At 37.6% G+C, this 24,888-nt stretch overlaps 1 protein-coding gene and 1 pseudogene across 1 annotated transcript; one reads left to right on the top strand and one right to left on the bottom strand.

Annotated features, from left to right (window-relative positions):
* The first annotated feature begins 133 nt into the window (after window positions 1-133).
* LOC109078329 lies at window positions 134-20,283 on the top strand (annotated as a pseudogene).
* Window positions 20,284-20,453: 170 nt separating this feature from the next.
* Window positions 20,454-21,444, bottom strand: LOC109078237 (interleukin-8). The gene is made up of 4 exons (XM_019093573.2): window positions 21,288-21,444; window positions 21,038-21,170; window positions 20,825-20,911; window positions 20,454-20,676 (listed from the first exon to the last, which is right to left on the bottom strand). Exons 1-4 carry the CDS (start codon window positions 21,436-21,438, stop codon window positions 20,658-20,660), a joined length of 390 nt encoding a protein of 129 aa, XP_018949118.1. The 5' UTR covers window positions 21,439-21,444; the 3' UTR covers window positions 20,454-20,657.
* Window positions 21,445-24,888: the final 3,444 nt, after the last annotated feature.

The following is a 24,888-nucleotide window of genomic DNA, read 5'->3' on the forward strand; positions in this document are numbered from 1 at the left end:
TGCTGCTGAGCATCTGCACAGCATCACGATATCACAGAAGCCTCCTCCCTGCTCAGCCAATCAGAGCCCGGCTATCCTTGGCCACACCTCCCACTGCAGGTGACAAGAGGAATGAGCCTGGAGAGGAGAGTAGATGAGGATATCAGAGAGATGGAGGCAAGAGAATCTGGAATGCGGCAGAGCCAGAGATTTTCACTGGAGTGAGAACTGTGACATGATGAGACTGATGGGAGATGGAGCAAATGACATGACACAGATAAGGATGCAAATAATGGAAGCTTTCACTTTGGAGGTAAGCAAAAAGAGATGTACATGAATGCAAAAAGAGGTCTGACTGAATTTAAAGAAACAATGTGAGAAAATTGGGAAGGTGTGAAAGATGCTATAAAATCTTTTTAAATTGCTCCCCCTAGAGTTTGTAGATATTAATGCACAGGAGAATGGGAAAGTTTAGGAATGCACAACAACAACCGCAATCTAAACTGACAACATTAAATCTGAGCTACTGTTTAATTATGGTATTTCTGAAAGGAAACAATGAAATGCAATAATAAAAAAAGAGGTAACTTAAGCTATGCTAATTTAGGAGATAAATACACGTATAATGTTGTTGTCGTTTTTTTTTTTTCAATTGAGCATGATAAACAATATATACACTTTTATAATGTCATTCATAAATGCATGTACATGGTCTTCAAAATTCGCATTTGAGAGGCATGAGCCTTTGTAATTTATGATGTAGTATTATGAACCTAAAACCTTTTGGAATCAGGTTTTATTTTTGATTTTATTTGGAGCCGCTAGTGGCACAAAAAACAAAAAGGCTTAAAACCAGCAAAAATCTGTTATTAAACCGTACAGTGAACGCTTTTCAAAAGTTAATCTACTATGATGTACATACCACTTGTACTTATGAAGGCCGATGAATCGCATGCATGAAGCAAATTCAACTTCATGGGTACATCTGACAAATTCGTCACATCACTTCCGTCTATGGTAAAGTCATTCAGGCTATACGCGTCATAGACATACATAATAAAGCCTTTATTATGTATATCTATGACACGCGTCCCTTTTTTATTTTAAGAATACCAGTAGAGGGCGCTAATATCAAATAAACTTATAAAGAGATGTTTAGGCAGGACTGTTGCAACAACAACAATACAATTTTATAAAAAACAGCAAGACATTCTCATTATACTTGTAAGTATTATACTGTACATTATTATATTATACGTCATATGTTATACATTGGAAGTATTGTACTTTAGTGGACTTTAGAAGTATTGCATGATTTAATAATCTATCACGTTAACTTCCGGAGCTTTGGCATCCTCTTTCAAACGAGTTAACCAGTAGTGAAACTTTCAAGTGGGAAGGGAAACTACTCTATAGAAATGGAACGTGATTTTCTGCATGGATTTGTGCGTTTTATTTGTAATTTTTTAAGGGGGGTTGTGAAAGACATCACATACTTAGAAATTCCTGCTGATGACATCTTCAGACTTCTTATGGGTTAATGATATTTTTGGATGATCTGTTTATAGCCTAATTAAAAAATTAACCAGATAATATAAAATATAACATAACAAAATTTATAGCCTAATGAAAATATTACGCAGATAATATACAGGATAATATAATATAAGGCTTTAATTAATTAATTAATTTACTTGTTATTTTTAAATGGTACTTCACAAAATGCCATAAAAGAATTAAATGTGTTTTCCGCCTTATTAAATATACTCTAGTAATCATTATGTCCTCATGCTCTGTTCCAGTCTTTTAATCAGTTTGCTTATGTATATGGATCTGGATCATATGTGGTTTGTCTATTTAAGTCCACTTGCCATTTTCTAATATTTATTTGTCAGGGAGAGTGGGTTAAAGGTTAAAGAAAAGAGTGCAAAGTCATTAATAGTTCTCCAGGACACTAATCCTGTTGCTTCTTGGTGTTATTTCACGGATTCATTTTACGTAACCGATTGGCCTCCACCACCACTGTGCAGAGTTGGGATGTTAGTGTAGCAGGTGACAGCAAAGCTTAATCCTCTGACCTGCCTTGGACACCAACTGTGCATCAGTTTTTTCATCTCTCTTTAGGTGCGTTCGACTTCATGAAGCGCTGCGCAAACCGATCGAAATCTGACTTGAAGCAGTGCATGCCGGTTAGAAATTTTGTCCGACTTGAGACGGCGCCGACGCCACATGACTTACACGTGTGTCATCAAAGTACTGCGAGAGCGTTTCGAGAGCAGCCGGCTGACTCAGCCGCCGCAGTTTCTCCCATAGACAGTAAAAGTGTCTGAATGTACAAATTGTCATTTACTACGAATCCACTCGGATTTGTGTGTGTGTGTTTTTGAGACTTTCCTGGCAGAGCTCTCTTCCCACGTGGGTCTGTCGTACTCTTTAGCCAATCAGATGCGAGCTTACCATTCAACCAATCATATCATAAGCCACTGAGAGTGCATTCAAGGAGCACGATTCTGCGCACCTTTTGCGCAATATGGATTAATTAGAACGGAAATTAAGCCTTTACATCAGTAATCCCATAGACAGTAAAAGAAATGGACACAGCGACCCAATTGGAACTCAATTGAGACAAGTGAAGCCCATTTTAGCGATTTTTAGCACTTCCGTTTCTGATGCGCAGACTCAAACAAAGGAAGCTTCTGCCATTATTGTGACTTCATCTGAACGTGCAAAATTACTCTCCTTGAATGCAAATGATATGATTGGTTGAATGGTAAGCTCGCATCTGATTGGCTAAAGAGCACGACAGACCCACGTGGGAAGAGAGCTCTGCCAGGAAAGTCTCAAAAACACACACACACACACATCCGAGTGGATTCGTAGTAAATGACGATTTGTACATTCAGACACTCGTTCATTTTAAACATTCAAAGGTTTTTGTGCACAGTTTGTATATCTACGAATTGTGTTTTGCATTTGTGAAATGTATTTTATGAATATATAATTTTATTTTGCGCATGTGAATTTCTTTTTGTGAATATATATTTTTTTTCACGCACGTGAATTTTTTTTGTGTGTACGTGAATTAGGTTTCATGCATGTGAAATTGTCTACGCATGTGTGAATCGTGTTTTTGGCGTGAATTATATTTGAGACTAATCTGCTTCCATAGAAAGAACAGTGTGTCATCAGTAGAGATGCACCGATTGCAATTTTCTTGGCCGATTCTGATTTCCGATTTTTTCTAAGTGTGATCTGCCGATACCGATTTTCTTTCTAAGAACTATTATTGACAGCATATACAAGCAAAAATTTACTTTTCTTCAAAGCAAAATTTTATTTTCATAATAAAATAAATGATTAAACATTAAATTTTCCAAGTTGCAGGATTTTCTCTCACTTAAAAAACTCTCAAAAAATTAAAGTGTTCTGTGATTGGAAAGAAGTAGAAATAACAATTAACTGAAAATGAGTTGCTTTATAAAATAAAACAACTTTATAAACTGACCTTTTTCTCTTTTTTACTTGTCTTACAAAAGTCAAAAGATCCTATGAATGAACAAAACTGAAGTGTACAATACTCTTTTACATAAAAATAGTGCAGTAAGTGGGTAATAAATGCCAGCATATGTATAGGCAAAATGCTACTTGAGCATTAATGGCAAGTGGTTCCCCCATGGTTTATTTTAGCCTTACACGTTTCACAAATAGCAAACTTAGTGTCTTCTTCACTCACAGTAAAAAAAAACTTCCACACCAACGACATTTTTGTATTAGGGCTGTCCGATCGATCAGTGCATCTCTAGTCATCAGCAGTGCTGGATGGTTCTTCTCACCTCTCTGGACCCCAGGGGCCAAAACCCAGAGACTGAGATTCAGGATGGGAAAGGAAAGCGAGAAAGTGAAGGCATGGTTGGATGATCATTCGGATTCAACCAGGTCTTACTTTAACAGTTCGTCAAGATGAGCAGTGTAGCTGTATCTGTTCTGAGAGAGTGTGAAAAAATGATGTGATGCATTTTTTCAGTCATGTGTATTCATTCTTCATGTCTTAAGTTTGAACACGTTTTATACATTCCAAAGGAAAATGGTTCTAAATGGCACAAGATTTTGGTTCTGTGTAGTGCTGGATAGAACAAGACAAGAAGAAATTTTCAGTTAATATATATTACTGTTTTAAAATAAGTCTCTTAGCTCACCAAGGCAGCATTTATTTGATCAAAAGTACATGCTTAAAACCTAAGATATACAGGTGACCACCCATGCTAGCTATTCCTAAATTGCTAGTAGTGCAATCTAACCTGGTATTATGTCTTTTCTCTTCTTAGACATTGGGTGCATGGCTGTGTAGAAAGAGCCCAAGCTGCCCAAACTCTCATACCTGAGCCAAGGTCTAGGTAGAATATTCTTGGCAGATGTAGAGTGTCCCATCCTGTCAAGTTATTCAGAGCTAGATCTAGAGCTTTTAACAATTTAAAGACTATAAATCCTGGGTCGTTTCAAAGAGTTTACTGCACTATTCAATAATGGAAAATGTGTAAACAAATAAATATTTATAATAATGTAATAATACAGAACAAACTAATACAGTAAGCAATAAGCAGATAAACTGATAACAAGTGTGTCAAATATTAAAATTTTATAATTTTTTATAATCTTTGTTTTATTTACAGCTTTGACTTTTTTTTTACTAGAATAATAATATAATTATATAAAGTTATAATAATATCTTTAATAATTGATTTAAATTTTAAAATAAAATTTATTCCTTTCAACATATTACAGTACAATATGAATATGGAAATTCATTTTAAGGTTTGATAAAGATTATATTTAACTGTGTTATTTAATTAAGTGTTAAAACTTAAATGTAAATGAGCATTAGATGATGGCAAAGGTAAGGTTCTATTGTAAAAAATAGGGGAAATGGGCGTGTACAGATGGATATGTAATGTTGACTAATACCAATAAATAAAAAAAACAGTAACATGTCATATATACTTATATGATAACAACATATAATGTGTCTTTAGCTTTATTGGTCATGAGTATGCTTGGGAACGAGGGGTGAGATTGTGTGTGTTTGTGAGTCTTTATACGCTCTGGGACATGCTCTGGGCAGAGTGGGAAGGGAAATCCTTCCCTGCTCTAAGCTTTAAACCCAGATTTGGCACTGTGACAACTGAAAGAATGTAAGCAGAGAAGAGAGAGACAGAATGAATAGCAGAGATAGTAATATGTACTTTACCAGTATCCGGCTCTCATAAACATGCCATTTAACTCTTATCTTTAGCCTTCTCTAGGGTTCCAACCCTGTCACACCTCTGAAATTTCACACATTTTCCTGCAGACAGACATAAAACAACAAACAATGTCATCACCTCAGAGATAACATAGTTATGCAATGTTTAAATTGATGTAGTTTACTGAATCACCTGAATAATTGATTTTAACTGTGTTTTTATAGAATCTGAGCTTTCAGATTGAACCGTATGAGAGGGAAGAGGACAGACCCAAGAGCATTCTCAGTGTGCCCATCCTGAACCACAAAAATGAGGTTGGACAGATTTAGATTATCCATTATATGCTGTCATTATAGCATATGTCCAGTATTGCATTACCATATATATATTTACATGATATTATTATATTTGTAATATGATATTTTGCTAAATAACCAGTTAGTCTTTTATATTTTTTTTGTAATGAACATTAATTTGTTTTTATCTCTCTAAGGACTGGTCCAATGTATTTTGGCAGGTTATAGGTGCTGTCATGGCTGTGAACAAAAGCAGGCCAGGCACATGTGCAGGGAGCTTTTTCTCAGAACAAGATGAGAAAGTAAGTATTTATTAATATTAAAGATGGTAAAAAATCTTGCCTTTCAATAATCTGAAATACAGTAGTGTTGAGTCCATGTAAATTTTTCTTCATTACACATAATGCATGACATTTGTGTGAAATATACAATGAATTGTAAATGATAAGCCACATATCTATAATAAATAATCTTGCCCTTAAATAATCTGAAATACAATAGTGTTGAGTCCATGTAAATTTTTCTAATGCATGACATTTGTATGAAATATACAATGAATTGTATAAGCTACATATCTATAATAAATAATCAATGCTAACTTTTGTCATGTGACCTGAGTCAAAGAATGAGTCATCTTTTTGTCTCTAGGTGCTGTTGTCACACATGGTGTGGTTCGGACTGGAAAACTTTCAGCTTTGTGAGAGCAAATGCAACAAGCTGTCACACAGACTTTACATTTATTTATTGAGGCACTTTTATCTAAAGTGCCTTACTCACTTTTATCTAAAATGATTCATCTGTTAAGGATACTTAACATGCTAATCACAAAGAACTTTACTGTAGAAAATTACTGTATTGGGAAACTGTTGATATCAGATGTGAGATAATACTATGGTACTATGATATACATACACCATAATGAATGATTAACTTACATTCTACATTACTTTTGTCATGTGACAGGTACTGTTGGAATTGACTCAGCTGGTGTCACATGACTACACCTCTCTGAATGACATGCTCAGCAAACTGTCTGCTGTCATCCTGCCAGTTACAAAAGCACAATTCTGTACTATTTTCATCTCAGATGACAGTTCCACGGTAATACAAGAATCAATAAAACTTCATGCACTCAAAAAAATAAATTGTTGAATGAACATGATTTATTCGTAGCACCCATTATGCATCTAATCAAATCAAGTAAACTTGCACTGCTTCGAATAATAATTTAGTTACAAATAACAAGAATGAATCATTTAACATAAGTAAATGTGTTATATTCTTATTAATCAGATATATTTGTATTTTGCAAATCAAACAAGTGGCTAGTTGACTTTTTTGAGTGTGGGTAATGATTCATTATTAAAACAAAAAGGATGCTTTATTTGTTTTTAGCAGCTGTGAAGTGTTGGTTTTGCTCATGCATGTGTCTTTCACTTTCATTTAATTTCTTGTAGAGGTTAAAAGACAGCGTGAAGCTCATAAAATTCTTTTAATACTGAACTACTAAAAACAGCTAAAGTTGATACTGATCAGCGTTTTTTTTTTTTTTTTTTTTGCAGGGGCCTTTCTCAAAGATGGTCCATATAGAGCATAAAGAAACCAATTGCTCTTTCCAGTGTTCTACAAGGTAAATAAATGTACATTTATAATTTGATCATGATATACACAAAATAACAGGTAGTTTTTTAAGCCCGTAATATTGAAAGTCACATAAGAATAGTGTTCAGTATTGCTCTTTAATACTTTAGCAAACAAAAAAAAAAGGTATAAAACTTTATGTATTCTTATGTATACAATGAGTTTAGCATTTAGCTTAGTTAAATGTAAAATTAGATCTTGTGTAATGTAATCTTTAGGAATTAGCAATGACATCATCTACATGTATGCTGTGCATGTGCAAAATTCAATGGAGACGCTGAACATTGTTAACAGACCTGTAAGTTTATCTGATTGATTCACTGGCATAGTTTTTCTTCCTTTATATATATATATATATATATATATATATATATATATATATAGTATATATATATATATATATATATATAGTTACTTTCATCATGTGACCAAAAAGTACCTCTTATCTGGGATTTTCCATGTCCATTTCAGCCACACTTTAGTTTGGGGGCCAGGTTAAGGGATCTAGAATATGGTCATGAAGAATAAAGCATGTGCTTTATAAGAACTAAAAAACAGCCAATATGCTAATAATATGGATGCTAATAAGGAACTAGTTAATAGTGAGTATAGAGGTTTGAAATCTTGAGATATGCGATGGCTTACACTAATAACTGTCTAATATTATTCCAAGCAGCTAGTCCCATTTGTAGTGTCCATTGTCAGCCCAGCAACACAGTTCAATAAATCCACTTCAGAAACGTTGTTGGAAAATAAAAGATGAAAATCTCTCGGTTTTATTCCTTGGTTTCAATTTACAAAAAAGAAAATGTGAGCTGACTAATACACTTATTCTATAGTCGCTAATGAAATAAAAGATTACTAATAAAAGTAACTAGAAGTTAGCAGTTAGCAGGTAAGAAAACCGTTCGCTTCCACAGCTCTCAAGATCTGAATAACATAATGAGAATCAACGTAATATAGTTGGCCTTTTCTTTAAAGAGGTAGTACACTATTTTACCAATATGTACCAAAACCTACAACAACATGACATTCTAAGATGCTTTTAACCTTTTAAGTATATTTAACATTTTACCCATTACATGAACTTCTAAATTAAATTATTTACCTTTTAACATTAATTCTTATTCACATTACTATGAATTGTACTTTGGCCTCTATATACCCGGCCCCTAATTGCCTTCTATCCTAGAATCAATTATAACTTTTAATGTCTTTCTTTTGAGTAAAACTCAGTTACAGTCCTTCTCATACTGCTTCCTGAAGTAAGCAGAGTTTAGTTATCGGCTTCTCAGTTTCATGTCGTCTTAGTCTTGACTCGAACCTTGCGGACCACTCCAGGCTCTCGTCCTCCATAGTCCCCCTTAACGATTCTTCCCATCAGCCATGCTCCCCTGGGGGCTGATTCATCGACAATCAAGACTACATCTCCCCGGGATGAAGTTCCGTGATGGATGGTTCCATTCTGTCCCCTCTTCTGAAGTTGAGGCAGATATTTTCCTTGTCCAGCGCTTCCAGAATAGATCGTCATATACTGGACTTGCCTCCATCTTTTACGTGCATAAGTATCATCCTTATGGAAGAGTCCTGGTGGTAAGTTGGGGTTAGTCTTTGAGCAGAGTAAGTGCTGTGGGGTAAGAGCTTCCAGATCATTAATGTCATTGGAAGGCATGGTAATAGGCCTACTATTCAGAATGGCTTCACATTCACAGAAGAACGTCTGAAAGACCTTCCTCATCCAATTTTTGTTCTCTCAGTGTAGAACCCATGATTGTCCTGATGGAGGCGGATAATTCTCCTCCCACACCCTCCATGGTGGGATCCGGATTGGTGATTTGAATAACCATCTGATTCACGGTTGGAGCAAGCTGTTCTCAATTGGTGAAGTATTCCACTCCTTTATTGCCTTTCTGAGCTCATGATCAGCTCCAACAAAGTTGGTCCGGCCTTATCAGATCTCATCTCCTTTACCTGACCTCTTCTTGCAATGAAGCGACGCAGAGCTTGAATAAAGGAGTCTGTTTCCAATGATGTTGCTATTTTCTATGTGAACCGCACGACATGCAGGCAGGTAAATATCACCCCATATCTTTTTACAGATGATCTTCCACGTTTAATGTTGAATGGCCCAAATAGATCCACTCCAGTTCTGGTGAAGGGTGGTTCGTTGGTACAACTCTGTTTCTTGGTAAGGTCCGCCATCATTTGTGTGCCTGATGCACCCTGTTGTCTTCGACAGATAGTACACCGTGACAGCATTCTTCTAATTGACGAGAGAGCATCGATAATCCAGTACTTTTTGACGTACATGAGACAAGACATGATTACGTCCGCTGTGTCCCAGCCGCTCATGTGAATCCTGGAGAATCAGATCACCCACACGATGGTTCTTAGGCAGGATTATAGGGTGCTTGGCTTCAGCTGGCATGGATGCCCGACTGAGCCTCCCTCAACACGAAGGATTCCCTCTTCAGTTGTGGATTCAGGTCTGAAGATTCGACTACTCTTCTTGATGGAGTCCTTTCTACGAAGAGCAGATATCTCTTCTTTGGAAACTACTTTGCTGACAATGGCTGATGATATCCGTTCTCAGCTTGTCGCAGATTGTCCACAGTCAGGTAAGTCTGTTTGAGACTCTTTTTGTAGCTCAGCATCTCCCTGTCCACCCGTTGTTGATCACTGTACAATCCATTCTCACTCCTTTTTCTTTTCCTTGACAGGTTTACCAGGTGTTCCCTTTGAGTCGTGTGAGCCACGCCACAGCCTTATTGAGGTTGTATCCATGAAGAATAGTATCCAATTAGTTTTTTTGCATTGCATCAGTGCTTTCTTCTGCTGTTTGTAGCATTGACAAGTATGCCTTTCTTGACCTCAGGATCTTCAGCCGTGAGCTCTTCTAGGTAATCGTGTTTGGTCTGGCCATTCCCTTTCAGTTTTACTGAGGAAGACAGGTCCTGCAATTCCAAACTTCGTTCTTCATGAAGACACTCACCTTTTGTCCCCTGGAGGCGCAATCAGCAGGATTCAACTGAGTGTTTTGACGTAAAGCTCCATTGCTGCCACTTTTGATGCTTGCAAGATTATGGCAATCCTATTCGCCACAAATGTCTTAAATCTGATGTTCCTCATTTGCTAAGTACCTGAGTACGGCAGTACTGTCCGTCCAAAACCTGGAATCTGACAGTGGCAACTGTAGTTCTTCTTTCTTCAGCATGACATCCACCTTCACAGCTAAGGCAGCCGCCTTCAGCTCCATCCGCGGGATAGTTGGTGGTTTGAGAGGGGCAACCCTTGCCTTTCCCATGACAAATGAGCAGAGTATTTGATTGTTACTGTTCTTCTGGACTAAGTAAGTAACAGTACCGTAGCCTGTTTTCGCACGCGTCACAAAAGTTGATGCAACCGAGCTTGCACTGTTTGTTTTCCCCCAAACTCAGTGTCTTAAAGCACCGATCCACTCCAAAAGTCAGTGAGCTGTTGAAGTTCTTCAGTCCACTCTGTCCATTGTTGTGCGAAATGTTCTGGCACAGTGTCGTCCCAGCCTGTTTTCTTAGGTCTACACAATTCTTGCAGGATGTTTCTACCAGGCAGTATGACTGGCGACAACATTCCCAGTGGGTCGTAGACTGAACTCATCGTAGACAGGATTCCTTCTCCCTGGTGAGAGGCTTCTGCTCTATATGCACATGGAACTTTGAACTGATCTGACCGGATACACCACTGTACTCCCAAAGCTCTCTTGATGGCGAGTGAATCCTGGTCAAGATCGAGATCTTTGACTTCTGTGTTGCCCGGTCCTCAAGTGGAATGTTTTAACAACACATTTCGATTGTTCGTTGTGTCCATTTTGTCAGTCTAAAACCTCCTGTTTGACAGATGGCCTTTCAAGTCTTGTAGTAGTCCCTGACTGCTTCTTGTTCATTGGCAACTGATTTCAAACAATTGTCTACATAAAAATTATTTAAGACTGTATCCACAACTGCTGCACCAAACATGGTTCTTGTTGTCCTCGCGGCACACCTTCTCAATGCATAACTCGCGCAACTTGGTGAGGAGGTGGCTCCAAACAAGTGTACCTCCCATTCTGTTACTCTTGCAATTTCTTTTGAGGTGTCGCCGTCCGGCCCACCACACCACAAAACCTGAAGCAGGTCGGCATCTTCTGTTGGGACTTTGACCTGGTGTAACATCGATTCCACATCCGCCATGATTGCGACTCGCTCTTGACGGAATCTAGTCAAGACGGACCAACCAGACTGCTTTCATGTCAGGCCCTTGCAGTAATTGTTCATTGGAGTGTGGTTCCTTGATATGAAGCGCCACAGTCTAATACCACAAACGCATTTTATGGCTTCTTAGGGTGGTAGACACCGTGATGCGGAATAAACCACACCTTTCCCATCACCCTCCGTTTTAGTTCTTCATCTGGAACCTTTACAGGCGTAGCCCTTCTTTATCACACATCATGAAGCTGACATAGTCCTCTTTGAACGTTTGATTTCTCTGTACGCTTCGTTTTCATGTTGAGCACTCGTTGCTCTGCCATTGCTCTGTTGTTTGGGCATTTTCACATCCTTGTTCTTCAACGAAGACCAATAGAGTAGTGTCCCGTTGACCAGCTTTGCCGATTTGAAACTCTCTCCATAAACAGTTTGGTCTTTCTTAGACATTTCTAAAACTGCTCTCCTTGAGCATTCTCAGGAAAATCGTACTTGAGTTGCTGAGTCCATAAGTTCTTCGAGTTCGAGCCACTGAGATCCGATTCATCGGGATCTGCGGGTATCCATTCTTTGTCCATCTTCTGAAGTTCTCACGCAGCGCTCCGTTCACTGTCCATCCCAAAGCTGGCGTACTGCATAACGGCCCATCCTTGACACTGCGGATTACCTCTTTTTGGCTCCAAAGCCTTTGCCACACGTCAGTCCCAATGAGAAGACCGATATCCGCGTTGATCGATGGAATTCGTACACCTCGTAGATGTGTGGCCACCTATCCACTTCTCTTCTTGGGTTGGAATGTTCTCTTTTACTTGCGGGGATAACCTTTGGTGCGAAAAACACCTGTAAGCTCGATAAAGTCATCACCTTCTAAGCTACTCACTTCTAGGTCTGATACAGCTTTACATGAGCTGTCTTTTGGTCTCCCATAGTATGAGTAGGATGTTCACATTTTTTTCCTTGCAGGTGAAGGTCCTTTTCGCCAGCTTGGTTAGTGCAGAAGGAGGCGTTACTCCCTGGATCCATGAATGCATAACAAGTCATGCACCTTGTTGCCTTTCTTTGCCTTTACCCTCACAGGAACGATGGCGAGGACACTACCGGTACCCCCGACCCCAGTCTGAGAGCATGCTTCCCCCCTGCATCCACGAATCCACTGACAACGGTTTTTGCTCTTCCTTTGGAGACTCCTCTTTTGGCTCCTCCTGTGATGCCTCTTCCTTTGGTAAGTCTTTAAATTTCTGCTTCATGTGTAAGAGCGTAGGGTGTGTCACTGAACATATCTGACAGCTTTTCTTTTCTTCACAGGCATTACTCATGTGTCCTCCTATAAGACAACTGAAACAAAGTCCTTTACTCTTCAGGAATTCAAGCTTTTCTTTGTGAAGCTTTTCTTTGGAGTTTCTTGCACTGTTCCATGGTATGATCTCCCTGACAGAAGATACAAGGTTTCATGAAGGCTTTGTCCATGTTTGTTCCCTTCTCCTGAGCTTTCTTGTTTCGGGCACTAGCAGCATCTTTCTCAGCTTTCTGTTCTTTTACTTCAGTGGCTAGTGTTTGTGATGTTTTTCTTTCCACTTAACCTTTCAGTCTGGCGCCTTGTTTGTCCTGATATTTCACCAAACACAGGGTGTGCTGCTATTTCAGCCTGTGTGTTGACAAATGACACTATGTCTTTGAACTTTGTCCGCCGATCTTGCTTTTTCTGAATGTCTATGGGCGACACTCCTGAATCTCTCTCTCAGCCTGTATGGGAGCTTTGAGATGATCGTACGCATGTTTAGCAGCATTTTCTATCTCTTCTAAGTACTCCAGATCTGACATTGCATTATTGCAGTTTGTCATAAAGAGTGCGTATGCTTCAAGTGCCTTGGTGTCATCTGCTTTAATGGCAGGCCAGTTTAAAGCCTTGTCAAGGTATGCCATGGATATCTTATATTTATCACCAAAAGCGTTTCCTTTAGCATTCTCTTGGCTTCGGAGTAGCCCTGATCTGGATCCATATGAAAACAGCTGCGCACTAAGTCATTAGGCCTGCCCATTTGTGTGCTGTTTCTAGATAGTAAAGCCGATCTTTGCTGTTTTCAGTCTTGCTTTCTATACGATGCTCAAAGGCTCTCATGAAGAGACGATATTCTAATGGATCTCCCTTGAAAAACTGGAATGTTCGGTGATGGCAATGTAGATAGCCTTTGCTGCTTTAATTAGGCTTTCAGTGATGTCGTTTTGCCGTTGCATGACTGTAACCAGATTATCTGTGTGATTATCTGAAGTGACAGGAGCTCGTATTGCATCTGCACCTCTTCCACTAGTGTGGCTATGCCAAGTTCCACTGCTAGCTACACTTCTCTTACTGTGGCTGACATCATGCTTCCTTGGCGCAGACATCAATATTTCCACCCCTACTGCCTTTGGTTCTCTCCTACACCTCTGAACTTTCATATTTTCTTAACACGGCTAATCGTGCATCAGTTGCAGCGAGCCCTGCTTGCAGCTCCAACTGTTCTTTTTCAACCTTGAGCTTTAGTTCGTGCTCCTCTAAAGTCTGTCTTTTTCTCAATGTAGCTGACTTTGCTAACAGAGCAGCTCTCTCTAATTCGACCTTTAAGCGCTCAGCACGAGCTGACGATGTTGCAGAAGTAGCAGAAACAGACTTAGATTTTCTAGACTTACTGGATGTGACTGACACACTATCTTCAGGATGTATCTGCTCACTAACATTGTTAGCCTCTTCTCTGCGTAGTATTGCATTCTGTATCCATGCTGTCACTTCTTGCACAAATTCTCTGTGCTCGTTATTTCTTGGCTCAAACCAATCCCTTTGATCTGTGTTCAAATTCTCTATGCATTCAATCTGGCAAAATATGTCTTTAACGTCAGCATTTATTTTACTGAATTCCTTTATCAGTGTTTCATACTTGGCCAACAATTCCTTTGCTATGATTTCCACATTTGCATCGTCATCCATTAAACCATGCAATTCGTTCTTTTTCCCTCAGTTAGTTGTCCTAGTATGGCTCTTCTGGAGCTCATTTTCGTTTGCAAATTATACTCCAATGCTTTAAGTGTTGGCTTAACCACTCGTTTTTTCTCAGTTAGGCTTACCGTGGCTTCTGTTCCTGTCTCCGTCATGATTGCTTTGATAGTCAGTCCGGTTTTCCCCCCCCTCCACAGGCTCCACCCGCAACAGTCGAGCAGCAGCAACGACGAACTCCCTGAGACGTCAGCAATCCACTTATCACTCACAATCCACTATCACAAAACATCACCAAACTCTCGTCGAGAAAGTTAGCCCTTCATTGAACCTTCATTTATGTTCCACTTTCCGCAAACCTCTCCAAAGGCTCGTTTGTCCAATGTCAAGCAGGTTTTCTTACTAATGTAGAGGTTTGAAATCTTGAGATATGCGATGGCTTACCACTAATAACTGTCTAATATTATTCCAAGCAGCTAGTCCCATTTGTAGTGTCCATTGTCAGCCCAGCAACACAGTTCAATAAATCCACTTCAGAAACGTTGTTGAAATAAAAGATGAAAATCTCCGGTTTTATTCCTTGGTTTCAAATTTACAAAAAAAAAATGTGAGCTGACTAATACACTTATTCTATAGTCGCTAATGAAATAAAAGATTACTAATAAAAGTAACTAGAAGTTAGCAGTTAGCAGGTAAGAAAACCATTCGCTTCCACAGCTCTCAAGATCTGAATAACATAATGAGAAATCAACGTAATATAGTTGGCCTTTTCTTAAAGAGGTAGTACACTATTTTACCAATATGTACCAAAACCTATAAACACATGAATTCTAAGATGCTTTTAACGTTTTAAGTAGTATTTAACATTTTACCCATTACATGAACTTCTAAATTAAATTATTTACCTTTTTAACATTAATTCTTATTCACATTACTATGAATTGTACTTTGGCCTCTACAGTTATAATTGGTTTCTAACTAAAGTGTTACCGCTATTTCTGACATGCACTATTTTTGTGTGTTCTCCAAGGCCCAGACTTCTAAGATCTCTCAGATCAGGAGTTTGATCAGCCCACCTCTGAGAGGCAAACATGGAAATAAGATCATAAATAAATATTCACAGTCTCTATCGATTCAACAATCCAAAGCTCTTAGTCATCATGCTTTCCCAGAGGATGTTTTTTTTTTAGGCTTTTGCTCATATTATAGTATATATGCACATATTATAATTTATTGCATGCAGTAAGACAACTATATATTTAACATGGAAACATTGTTCAGATCATTTGGTTTACAAAGAATTTGCTGAGAAAGTTTTCCAAGAATTTTTATCTTGGAAAATTTGTCTCTATTTACTCTTTTTTCAGTCTCACTGATGCAGTTAAAAAGATCTCACTTGTTGTTTTCTTCAGTTTAGATACAAATAGTACAGCCCTCCACAGGAATTAATGATACTGGTATGAAAATAGTCTGTTTAGACTGTAGACACATTCTTTTTTATGCTTTCTTTGTATAGGTGTGTGCCAGCTAGTCAATAAAATGGCTCTCACTGAGAAGTTTTTAGTTGAGCTGATGAGCACCTCTTGGAATATTTTGCGGTTTACTTTGCTGTGGGATTACAAAACTTCAGCACACAGCTGTGGCAGATAAAACCAGAGCTAAGCTGGCTGTGACTGAAGAAGTATGAAATGGCATGACATTCATTTTGAGTCACTGGAAATCACTTCATATCGTAAGAATAATGAGCAAGTGATCTGAATGCTGACTCAACAATCACACAATACCAGGATTGATTTAGACAGGAAAATCTAAAAAGTAAAAGTTCTATAGATTTTAGCGATAAACATACATTGTTTTTCTTTTCCTATTCACACTGTGTTTGTATGTGTGTGTGTGTTTAAACCTACAGGTCTTATCTTATCAAATCTCTGCTTCACAAGAAGAAATTGATAATTTAGAGATACTGAAATTCTCCCTTTAGTACTTCCTTTTATTTTTCCTTAAAAAAGTACCTACAGTCCTTCTACATCTGCCCAAGACTGAATCGGCTTGGTTGAAATGTTGTGCAACAGCATTAACGACTGTAAATGTTGATGTGATACAGAGAACTTGCAACTTCCTGTGGTTAGAGTCACTTAGGCCTATTCTTAAGTGTGTTTGTGGTTTTGTCAGTTGCACTTCAACACAGGTCATTGTGCCATTTGAAAGCCTTATAAGTTTTCCTATTTCTTCACTAGGAGGCTGTCATCCTTTCAGCAGATCGCCTCTGTTTACTGGACTTTGGCTTCAGTGATTTTGATATGTCCCAGAATGCCATGACTCAGGCCGTTGTGCGCATGTTCCTGGATCTCAATTTGCCCCAGGTGTTTAGCATTTCCTACAAGGTTTCTGGTTAAATGCTGCTCGGCTCTTCTTAGTAACGTCACTAAATTACACCAAAGCTTTGAGTAATATATTGTGTAAGCTGTGGATCTAGAATTGGCATTTCCTTTTGTTTTTCAGACCCTGTGTCATTGGGTTTTGAGAAGTGCTACAGAAGCAATGTAGTCTATCATAACTGGAGTCATGCATTACGCAGAGTAATTTTAGCAGTCTGGAGGTTCTTGCTCTCATGATTGCCAGTCTCTGCCATGATCTGGACCACAGAGGACTAAATAACTCTCACATAGAGAGGTACTACACTACTCTACACTACTCCACTCTCCACTGTGCTAAAGAACATCTCTGACTATGGTGGTATTATAAAGTATAAATTATACTGTATATATGTAAAGTATACAGTTACATTAGCCTAACAAGTATTTGAACACATTTAAGCATCTGTGAATGCCATTGTTTGCCATTTATACACTTTAAAGTGTGGCCACTCTGTAGTGCTGCACTGGTATTTGAGATGCCACATTATGATTTCTAATTAAAAAACTACTGTAATAACTACTCAAGAATACATCTACATATTTAAACACTATGTAAATAACCTTAATATTTTGTCCTGGTAAATTACAGCTTGATAAATAAATAAAAACATTTTTGACCCCCTTCCTCTCTCTGTGTCTTAGGAGTAACCAGCCTCTAGCACAACTGTATGGTCACTCATCGCTGAAGCACTATCGTTATAACAAATGCCTTCTCAGAATAACAGCTGTCTGTAACTGTAAGCACAGCTTAAGAGCAGGAAACTTTGACCACATTTTTTGCTTATGACACTTCCTGTGTCTATATTAACTATGTTCACTTGCTGTATTTATATTAACTGATGTTCTTGATCTAAATAGGTCAATGCTAATGTCAGCAAGCGACATATGTGCAATAACCAAACCATGGCCAGTTCAGAAGCAGGTGAGCTTCTCCCACACACATTCACCTGCATGCATGCAGGTACACCACAACCACATGTGCATGCAAGCACACACACAGAAATACACACTTATAAACGCACATACACACATTTCTCTTTCTTTCTCTTTACCTCGACAGATTGCTGAACTTGTAGCAACAGAATTGTATGCACAAGGAGACCAAGAAAACTGTGAATTCAACATTCAGGCAAATGTAAGTCTAGAGTTATGTGTTGACTTCCTCTACTTGTTTACTTTATTACTTTTGTACAGGAAGACTCTATATTTAAGAGGGAGGGTGACAAACTGTTTTGTAGTATATTTTTTCTTTTACAAAATGTTACAGGTGTGTCATTTAATCAGATGTTTGAATCAAAGGATGAGTCTCTTTCTTACAGGATATGATGGACCGTGAAAACTCCACACATTTACCCCACATGCAGGTTGACTATATCGATGGGATTTGCCCTCCACTCTATCAGGTGAGGGCCTGCTTGCCCACATCCTGTTAGAAATGTGTGTCAGTATGTGTGATTAGTGAGTAAGAGAGATTTCTGCTGCAATGCTGTGCTTTTGTGTTGCAAAAGAAGTATTTAGTTTGTACCTACTGTTTGTCTCTTTTCCCTTCTTTTTCAGGCCCTGGCCAGCATTTGTGAGTCCTGTTCCCCTCTAAAAAAAGGTTGCAGAAGGAACAAAAAACAATGGCAACAGCTGGTAGACATCGAAGAAAGGATAAATATGAAAGTAAAAACAGATGGAGAAGCTAAACTCTTTTGGTGATCCGTGCATAGAGTGGAACCAAGTATGACTCAAAGTTGTATCTGATATTCAGATTATTACTATGTATGATAAAATTAAATCCATTAAGCATTTCTCATTCACAAAGATATGATTTTAACGCTCACTATCTGGCTGCCTGTCAAGCCTAAAACAAAGAAAAAAGGAAAAACATAAGAATTGAACTAATCAGTTCAATAAAATAAAGGAGATGCAATTCAATGCACGTTGTTGGTAAACCTATATCAACACTTATATAGTTTAACACAACCAGTCATGTCCAACTATACTTGGCATTCTTGATTTTTAAATGAGCCACAGACTTTATGTTAGAAATATCACAAGCTACACAAGACTAGGTTCTGGTTGGCTTTGTCACACTTGTGAATCATTACTAAATCATTTTATAATTAATGAATTTTGTGAATCTTTTGTTAAAGGGGTCGTGAACTGAGAAATCAAAATCCCTTTGATCTTTTGACGTATAAAAGGTCATTGTACTATAAAAACATCCTGTAAGTTTTCAGAGTGTTTGCTCATCTACAATATGTCTATAGGATGTTTCCTGTCAGATAGACGTTTAGATGTCTTTAAGATGTTTCTGATTTAGAAAATTATGTAAAACTGACATCTAAAAGATGTCTATTAGAAGATGTTTGTACACAACTTGCTTTCCAGATGAAGCAAATGTATGTGTGCTATCTTGGAAAAGAGCGTTCCGAAGAGGGGGGGTCAAAACAGGACAGAAAATAGCCTATTTCTTCTAAATTATGATGTAAAAATCTTGATAACATTATAAATGCATCTCAGAGAACAGTACGAAATAATAAAAAAGGCAGTTCATAACCCCTTTAAGTTGATGTTTTAGACAAGGAAGCACAACTTTTATTTCATTTTACTAATTAACACTCATGTCCATTCCTCAAAAAATAAATCTTTTTTAATTAAGTTTAAACTGAAAAGCTATAAACACTGATGATGGAAATATTTATAATAATAAAAATATGTTTTATTATCAAATGTGACAATGTCTGTTATGTATTTTAGAGCAAACTAATATTGTTGTCTTGATTTATTGCCCCCATATCGTTTATTACAGTGTAATTTATTAAGCAGAAATTACAGCCATGGATATTTCCTGTAACATACTGAAATGCTTGTCATCAGCCAGCGTGCAATGAAATTAGCAGCAGATAATGGGGGTGTGCCTGAGGGTGCAACAGAATGGTGTTTTCCCTTGATGTGGTAACAAGTCTTTACGTGACACATGGCAACACGTGCAGTCTTGTGCAGATACAAGTTTGCCAGATGTACCTTTCAAACCTACTGTGTGCAGGGCAATGCTCTGGTAGACTGATAGTAGAACACAGATAAAAACCTACTTTCACATTTTATAGAACCTTTAAATCCACTTCATCATTACCAGGGCAGTTTAACTGAGTTCTATACATAACTGCATTTTTAAATCATTTTCATGTTTATAACTCATGGAATGAATGTTAATATTATAACATGTAGGGCTATTTAAAACACATGACAGAGTATAATCCAAAAATAGTAATTTATAAAGTGAAAGACACAAATTATGTATGGAACCCATTATATAGTGTTTTCTTCCTATAAGGACCCAAGAGTCAGAGTAAATCCCTAGAGTTAAACCTTATTTGGTAAAAAGAAGTGAAGTGATATTCAGGCCTGATATTTCATTGTAATATTTATAAATAACTGGGGGTTTTGGAGCTAACAAAACAGCACTAGCCATGCAGTGCTAAAATATGAATCATGAGGTTTTGTGGAAGTGGTTGAAAATAGTTTCATTATTCTTATACATACATACATACATACATACATATATATATATATATATATATATATATATCTATATATAATATAATATATATATATATATATATATATATATATATATATATATATTATCAAAAAAAAAGATAAAATGTAAATATGTTAAAAAGACAAAGAAATGCTGAAAATTAGTATGAAGTCAATTTATTTCAAAAATATAATAAATAAATACATACATAAATATAAATACAACACTCAAAATATATTTGAACAACATGCAATATTAAGCAAATTCTTTAAAACAAAACCAAACAGTAGGACTGTTCCCATCTGTACACATGTGGCAATATCATACATATCATCAGGCTCAACTTCACACATGATCCAAACATTCATGCTGCTGGTGTTTTGCTGCAAAAAAAAAAAAAAGTTATTTATTTAATAACATTGTTATTTCCTTGACAAATGTGATGAGACCTGATAGTTTTTACTTCTTAATCTGTTGTACTTTTTTCAGCATTAGACATCGAACACATAGTAAGAATCTACTGACACTTACTTGGCAATGATCTTCTCAATGACTTTCTTAACCCAGGGTGCAGTAGGGTCCAGACAGATCTCTTTTCTGGATACCTTCAGGGTGGCACTGTGTTAGAAATAGAACAACCAGTAAGAACCCAATTTGATACTATTATATTAATCTGAATCCTTATGGATTTCTTCTAAGCTTGCAATCTGCAAGGGTTAAAACATTTTTAGTGTGAAAACTCACATGATCTCTGTGTCTTTACAGTGTGGGCTTGGAGGGAAGAGCTCCACACTCTCTATGAGTTTCCCAATGCGTTGGCTCTCTGTTTCAATGCAGCGACAGCGTGGATCTACACCCAGACCTCTAAGACTCATTCCTAAAAGCAAAATAAGTTAATTTTTCATCACATACATGCATAACTTACAAGTGCATTTGTACTAACTATGGTTACTGATTAACCGGTAATATTACCAAATTACTGCAATTCACTTACCTTCACCAATGGTCAGGAATCCCAGAAAAACAATAACTGAAAAGATTTTGAAGTGCATTCTGCCAAAAACTAACAAAAAGTAAAAGTAAATCAATGGTTTGGATGCTAGATATCTGAGGTGATCAGATCTGTTGGTGAATTCTGTCCTCATTGTGGAACTTGCAGCTCTTTTAAAGCGCCGAGTCTGAGGGAATTGCGCAATATACTCAGTTGGGAAAGTTTGTGCTGATGTCACAGGTCTGTGAGCCTATAGTTATTCATATAATTAGTGACAATGTGCTGGATGAATTTTAAAAGTTGTTCAATTTGATGTGTTTTTTTTTCTTTTTTGCAAGACATTAAAGTTAATGTTGATTATGCAAGTGGAAGTCACACTCACTCTCAAAAGCTGTAACAAATAAACAAACTGAGCCATGGAAGGGTTCCACAGACCTTTTAATGGAAAAAAACTGCACATATAATTTTGTACTTATTTATTAATTATTTACTGTATTTGTAAAAGTTAATTTATTTTTATGGATGTATATTTATTTTTTAAGCTAATTACTTGTAAATGTTTATTTACTTCTTATTTATATTTATTTCTGTTTGCATTATTTATCTGGCAAAAACATTGAGGATCTCATTTAACCACCAATAAATGTAAAGCATTATTTAGACTAACTGCATAAAACATAGCTTTTTATATAACATATTTTTTGTACATTTATTGCAATAAACAATATACTATTATTTTGTATATGGCTACAAAAAAGAACATATAAAATGCTGCACCAGCTTTTGAGAAGGCATACAAATAAACCAATATCTATTGTTTTATTTAACCGCTGCATTTGAATGAGGCGTCTGATTGAACCAATATAAATGATATGGACTTTCCAGAGGAAGTGGGTGTGCAGGCTAACGCGTTTGATTAATTTGCACAATATTGCTTTCATTAAAAAAGCAGATGTGGCATTTTGTCACATTACACTGCTACTTATTGGGAAAAGTGACATATTACTGGAAAGCTACTGTTAAATAAAAAGCTGCACTGCTGAAATTGAAACTGCTACTGAGTTCATGTTGTGATTGATTATTGTTAATGACTGCATTTTTTGAAGAATCCTTGATTGCTGATTTTAAAAAGTTAGTGTGTGCAACAAATATGGTCTCATTGCCAAAATTTAAAGCATGAATACTAAACACCAACTATGTGCTACTATTATTTTCTATACTACATGGAACATGAATAAATTGACATGTTTTTCGAACTTCACCAGAAATCTCATCTCATCCGAAGAAGTATTTGTTTTCAATTCAGTAGCAGTGCAGGATAACAGATATGGGAAAAAAAAAAATTACAAACTGCTGCCAAACCACAAATATCTCTTTCTTTCCAGTGTTTTTTTTCAGTGCTGCAAAATGCCACCAATAGCAGAGTCACCAAAAAATAAACTACAGTTTGGCTTTAAGATATGTTTGGAATAAGGATAAAGATTCATAACAAGATTTGCAGATTGCATTTACCAGAATATCCCTAATTTAAGACCATGCTGAAAAAAAACCCTTCTGTTAAATATTACACCAGCTTCCACAGAAAACTAGTAAGTTTCCATCACTTCCACAGAAGACTGCTTCTTTCAAAAAGAGATCAATCTTGATGTCTTAACGGTTATTCAATGGTTCTGTATTTAGTATTATTCTCTCTCTTTCAAACAAACAGGTTTGCCATGACTGCCAGTCAGGAAACTATTAAAATAACAGATGCAGTCTTGTATTGTGAATCTGATATCAGTCTTCTTATCTGATATAGAATGAGCTGTAAGGGCTTGCCCACAATCAGGGCATTTCTTCTACCCAGGCACAAATAATAATATATTGATTACACACAGGATCATATTTACAAGATTCTTTTAAGGTTCAAATAAGTTCACATTGTACACATTTAGATCTTTCAGTTACTTTCAGTTTTATTATGTCTTAAAGATACTTTTGGTTATTTTTATGGGGCTATAGTACCCAAGATCCAGTGGATGTGGAGCTTGGGCCAAGGCAGATAAGACTAATGGCCAGTGTCATGGATCCACCAATGATGTCAGTCCGAGCAGCTGGCATTCCGGGGCCTCACCGCTCTCCAGTCCATAAATCCTCTCCAGAGCCTGCTTCAGTTCATGAATCCGCTCCAGAGCCCACTCAAGCCCCAGAGCTCAGTCCTGTGTTGGCGTCAACCTGTGAGTTTCCATCCTGTCCTGTTTTGACCACAGTGGTCACGCCCAAGGAGGCCAGCCCTGAACTCTCTGCCAGTCCTGCCATGACCAAGGAGGCCACTCACAAACTCTCTGTCTGTTGCTGCCACTGATAGGATTCAAGGTTACTCTGCCTGTTCTGTCACAGCCAGGTGGTCTGTCCATGTCTCTGCTCTACCATGGCCTCCTGACCTGCGGTGGTCTTCTGCTCTGCAGGCATCACCTTGGTCACCTGCTCTGCTCTGGTCACCTGCTCCACCGGTTCCACCCTTGTGGTCATTTGCTCCACCGTTAGGATCTTCTGTCCCACCTGCTCTGCCCTGGTAGTCTTTGGCTTCGCCCTGGCTTCCTGCTCTGCCGGCTCTACCATGCTCTCCGCTACTGCTCCATGGACAAGGTCCTCCACTACTCCATGGTCCAGGCCCACCTCTGCTCCACAGTCCATGGTTTCGGTCATTGCTAAACCGTCCAGGCCCATCTCTGCTCCACGGCCCATGGTCTTGCCCACTGCTCCCCAGTCCATAGTTTCCATTATTGTTCCACAGTCCAAGCCATGATCCAGGTCCTATTCTCCTGCAAGGACCTGGCCCCCTATCCCTACCCCTGTTCCACCTCCGCATGTGTGTTTCCCTTGCCCTTATGTAATCCTGCTATTGGTTGACTTGCTCATATGTCTTGTTCTTATTGGTTTATTTGGTCATGTGGTTCTTAGTCTTGTTTTGTGATTGGGTCATTGTCTTGATTGTTCACAGGTGTTCTTTGTTTAGTCATTTAGTCTTGTGTATAAATTGCACTCATGTTGCAATTGTGTTTTGTATAGATTTGTTGCCTGTGATTACTGTTGGGGAGTTGTGTCCATGTCTAGGTTCTTGTTTTGCCTTGTCAAGTCAAGTCAAATCAAGTCAAACATGTGTTTGTCTGCTCACTTTTGGGAAATAATAAAACTGCACTGGGGTTCTCACAACACTCGCCTTTAGTAGACTTTTATTACAATAGTCTTATAATTATGTCTTATATAAAAAGCAAATACTGACTGTAATAATAGTAATATATTATTTCTAAGTTAAGTGTGTGTGTATATATATATATAGATATATATATATAGATATATATATAGATATAGATACACACACACACACACACACACAATAAAAATCATACAGGACAGAATAAAAATCATTACGCCTATGGAATGTCCCCATAAAACATAGAAACCAGTGTTTGAGTGTGTGCGCGCGTTTGTGTTTTTTTAGTCTTCACCTGTTAAATGAGTATTTTTTCAGACAAGGAAAACCTTTACTAGACAAGGAAGAGTTGCATGTTTTCCCCTCAAAATACATTCTTCAATGGAGGAAATTTCAAAGGCAATCTCT

The sequence above is a fragment of the Cyprinus carpio genome, chromosome A1 (genome assembly GCF_018340385.1).
Source record: "Cyprinus carpio isolate SPL01 chromosome A1, ASM1834038v1, whole genome shotgun sequence".
Classification (NCBI taxonomy): Eukaryota; Metazoa; Chordata; class Actinopteri; order Cypriniformes; family Cyprinidae; genus Cyprinus; species Cyprinus carpio.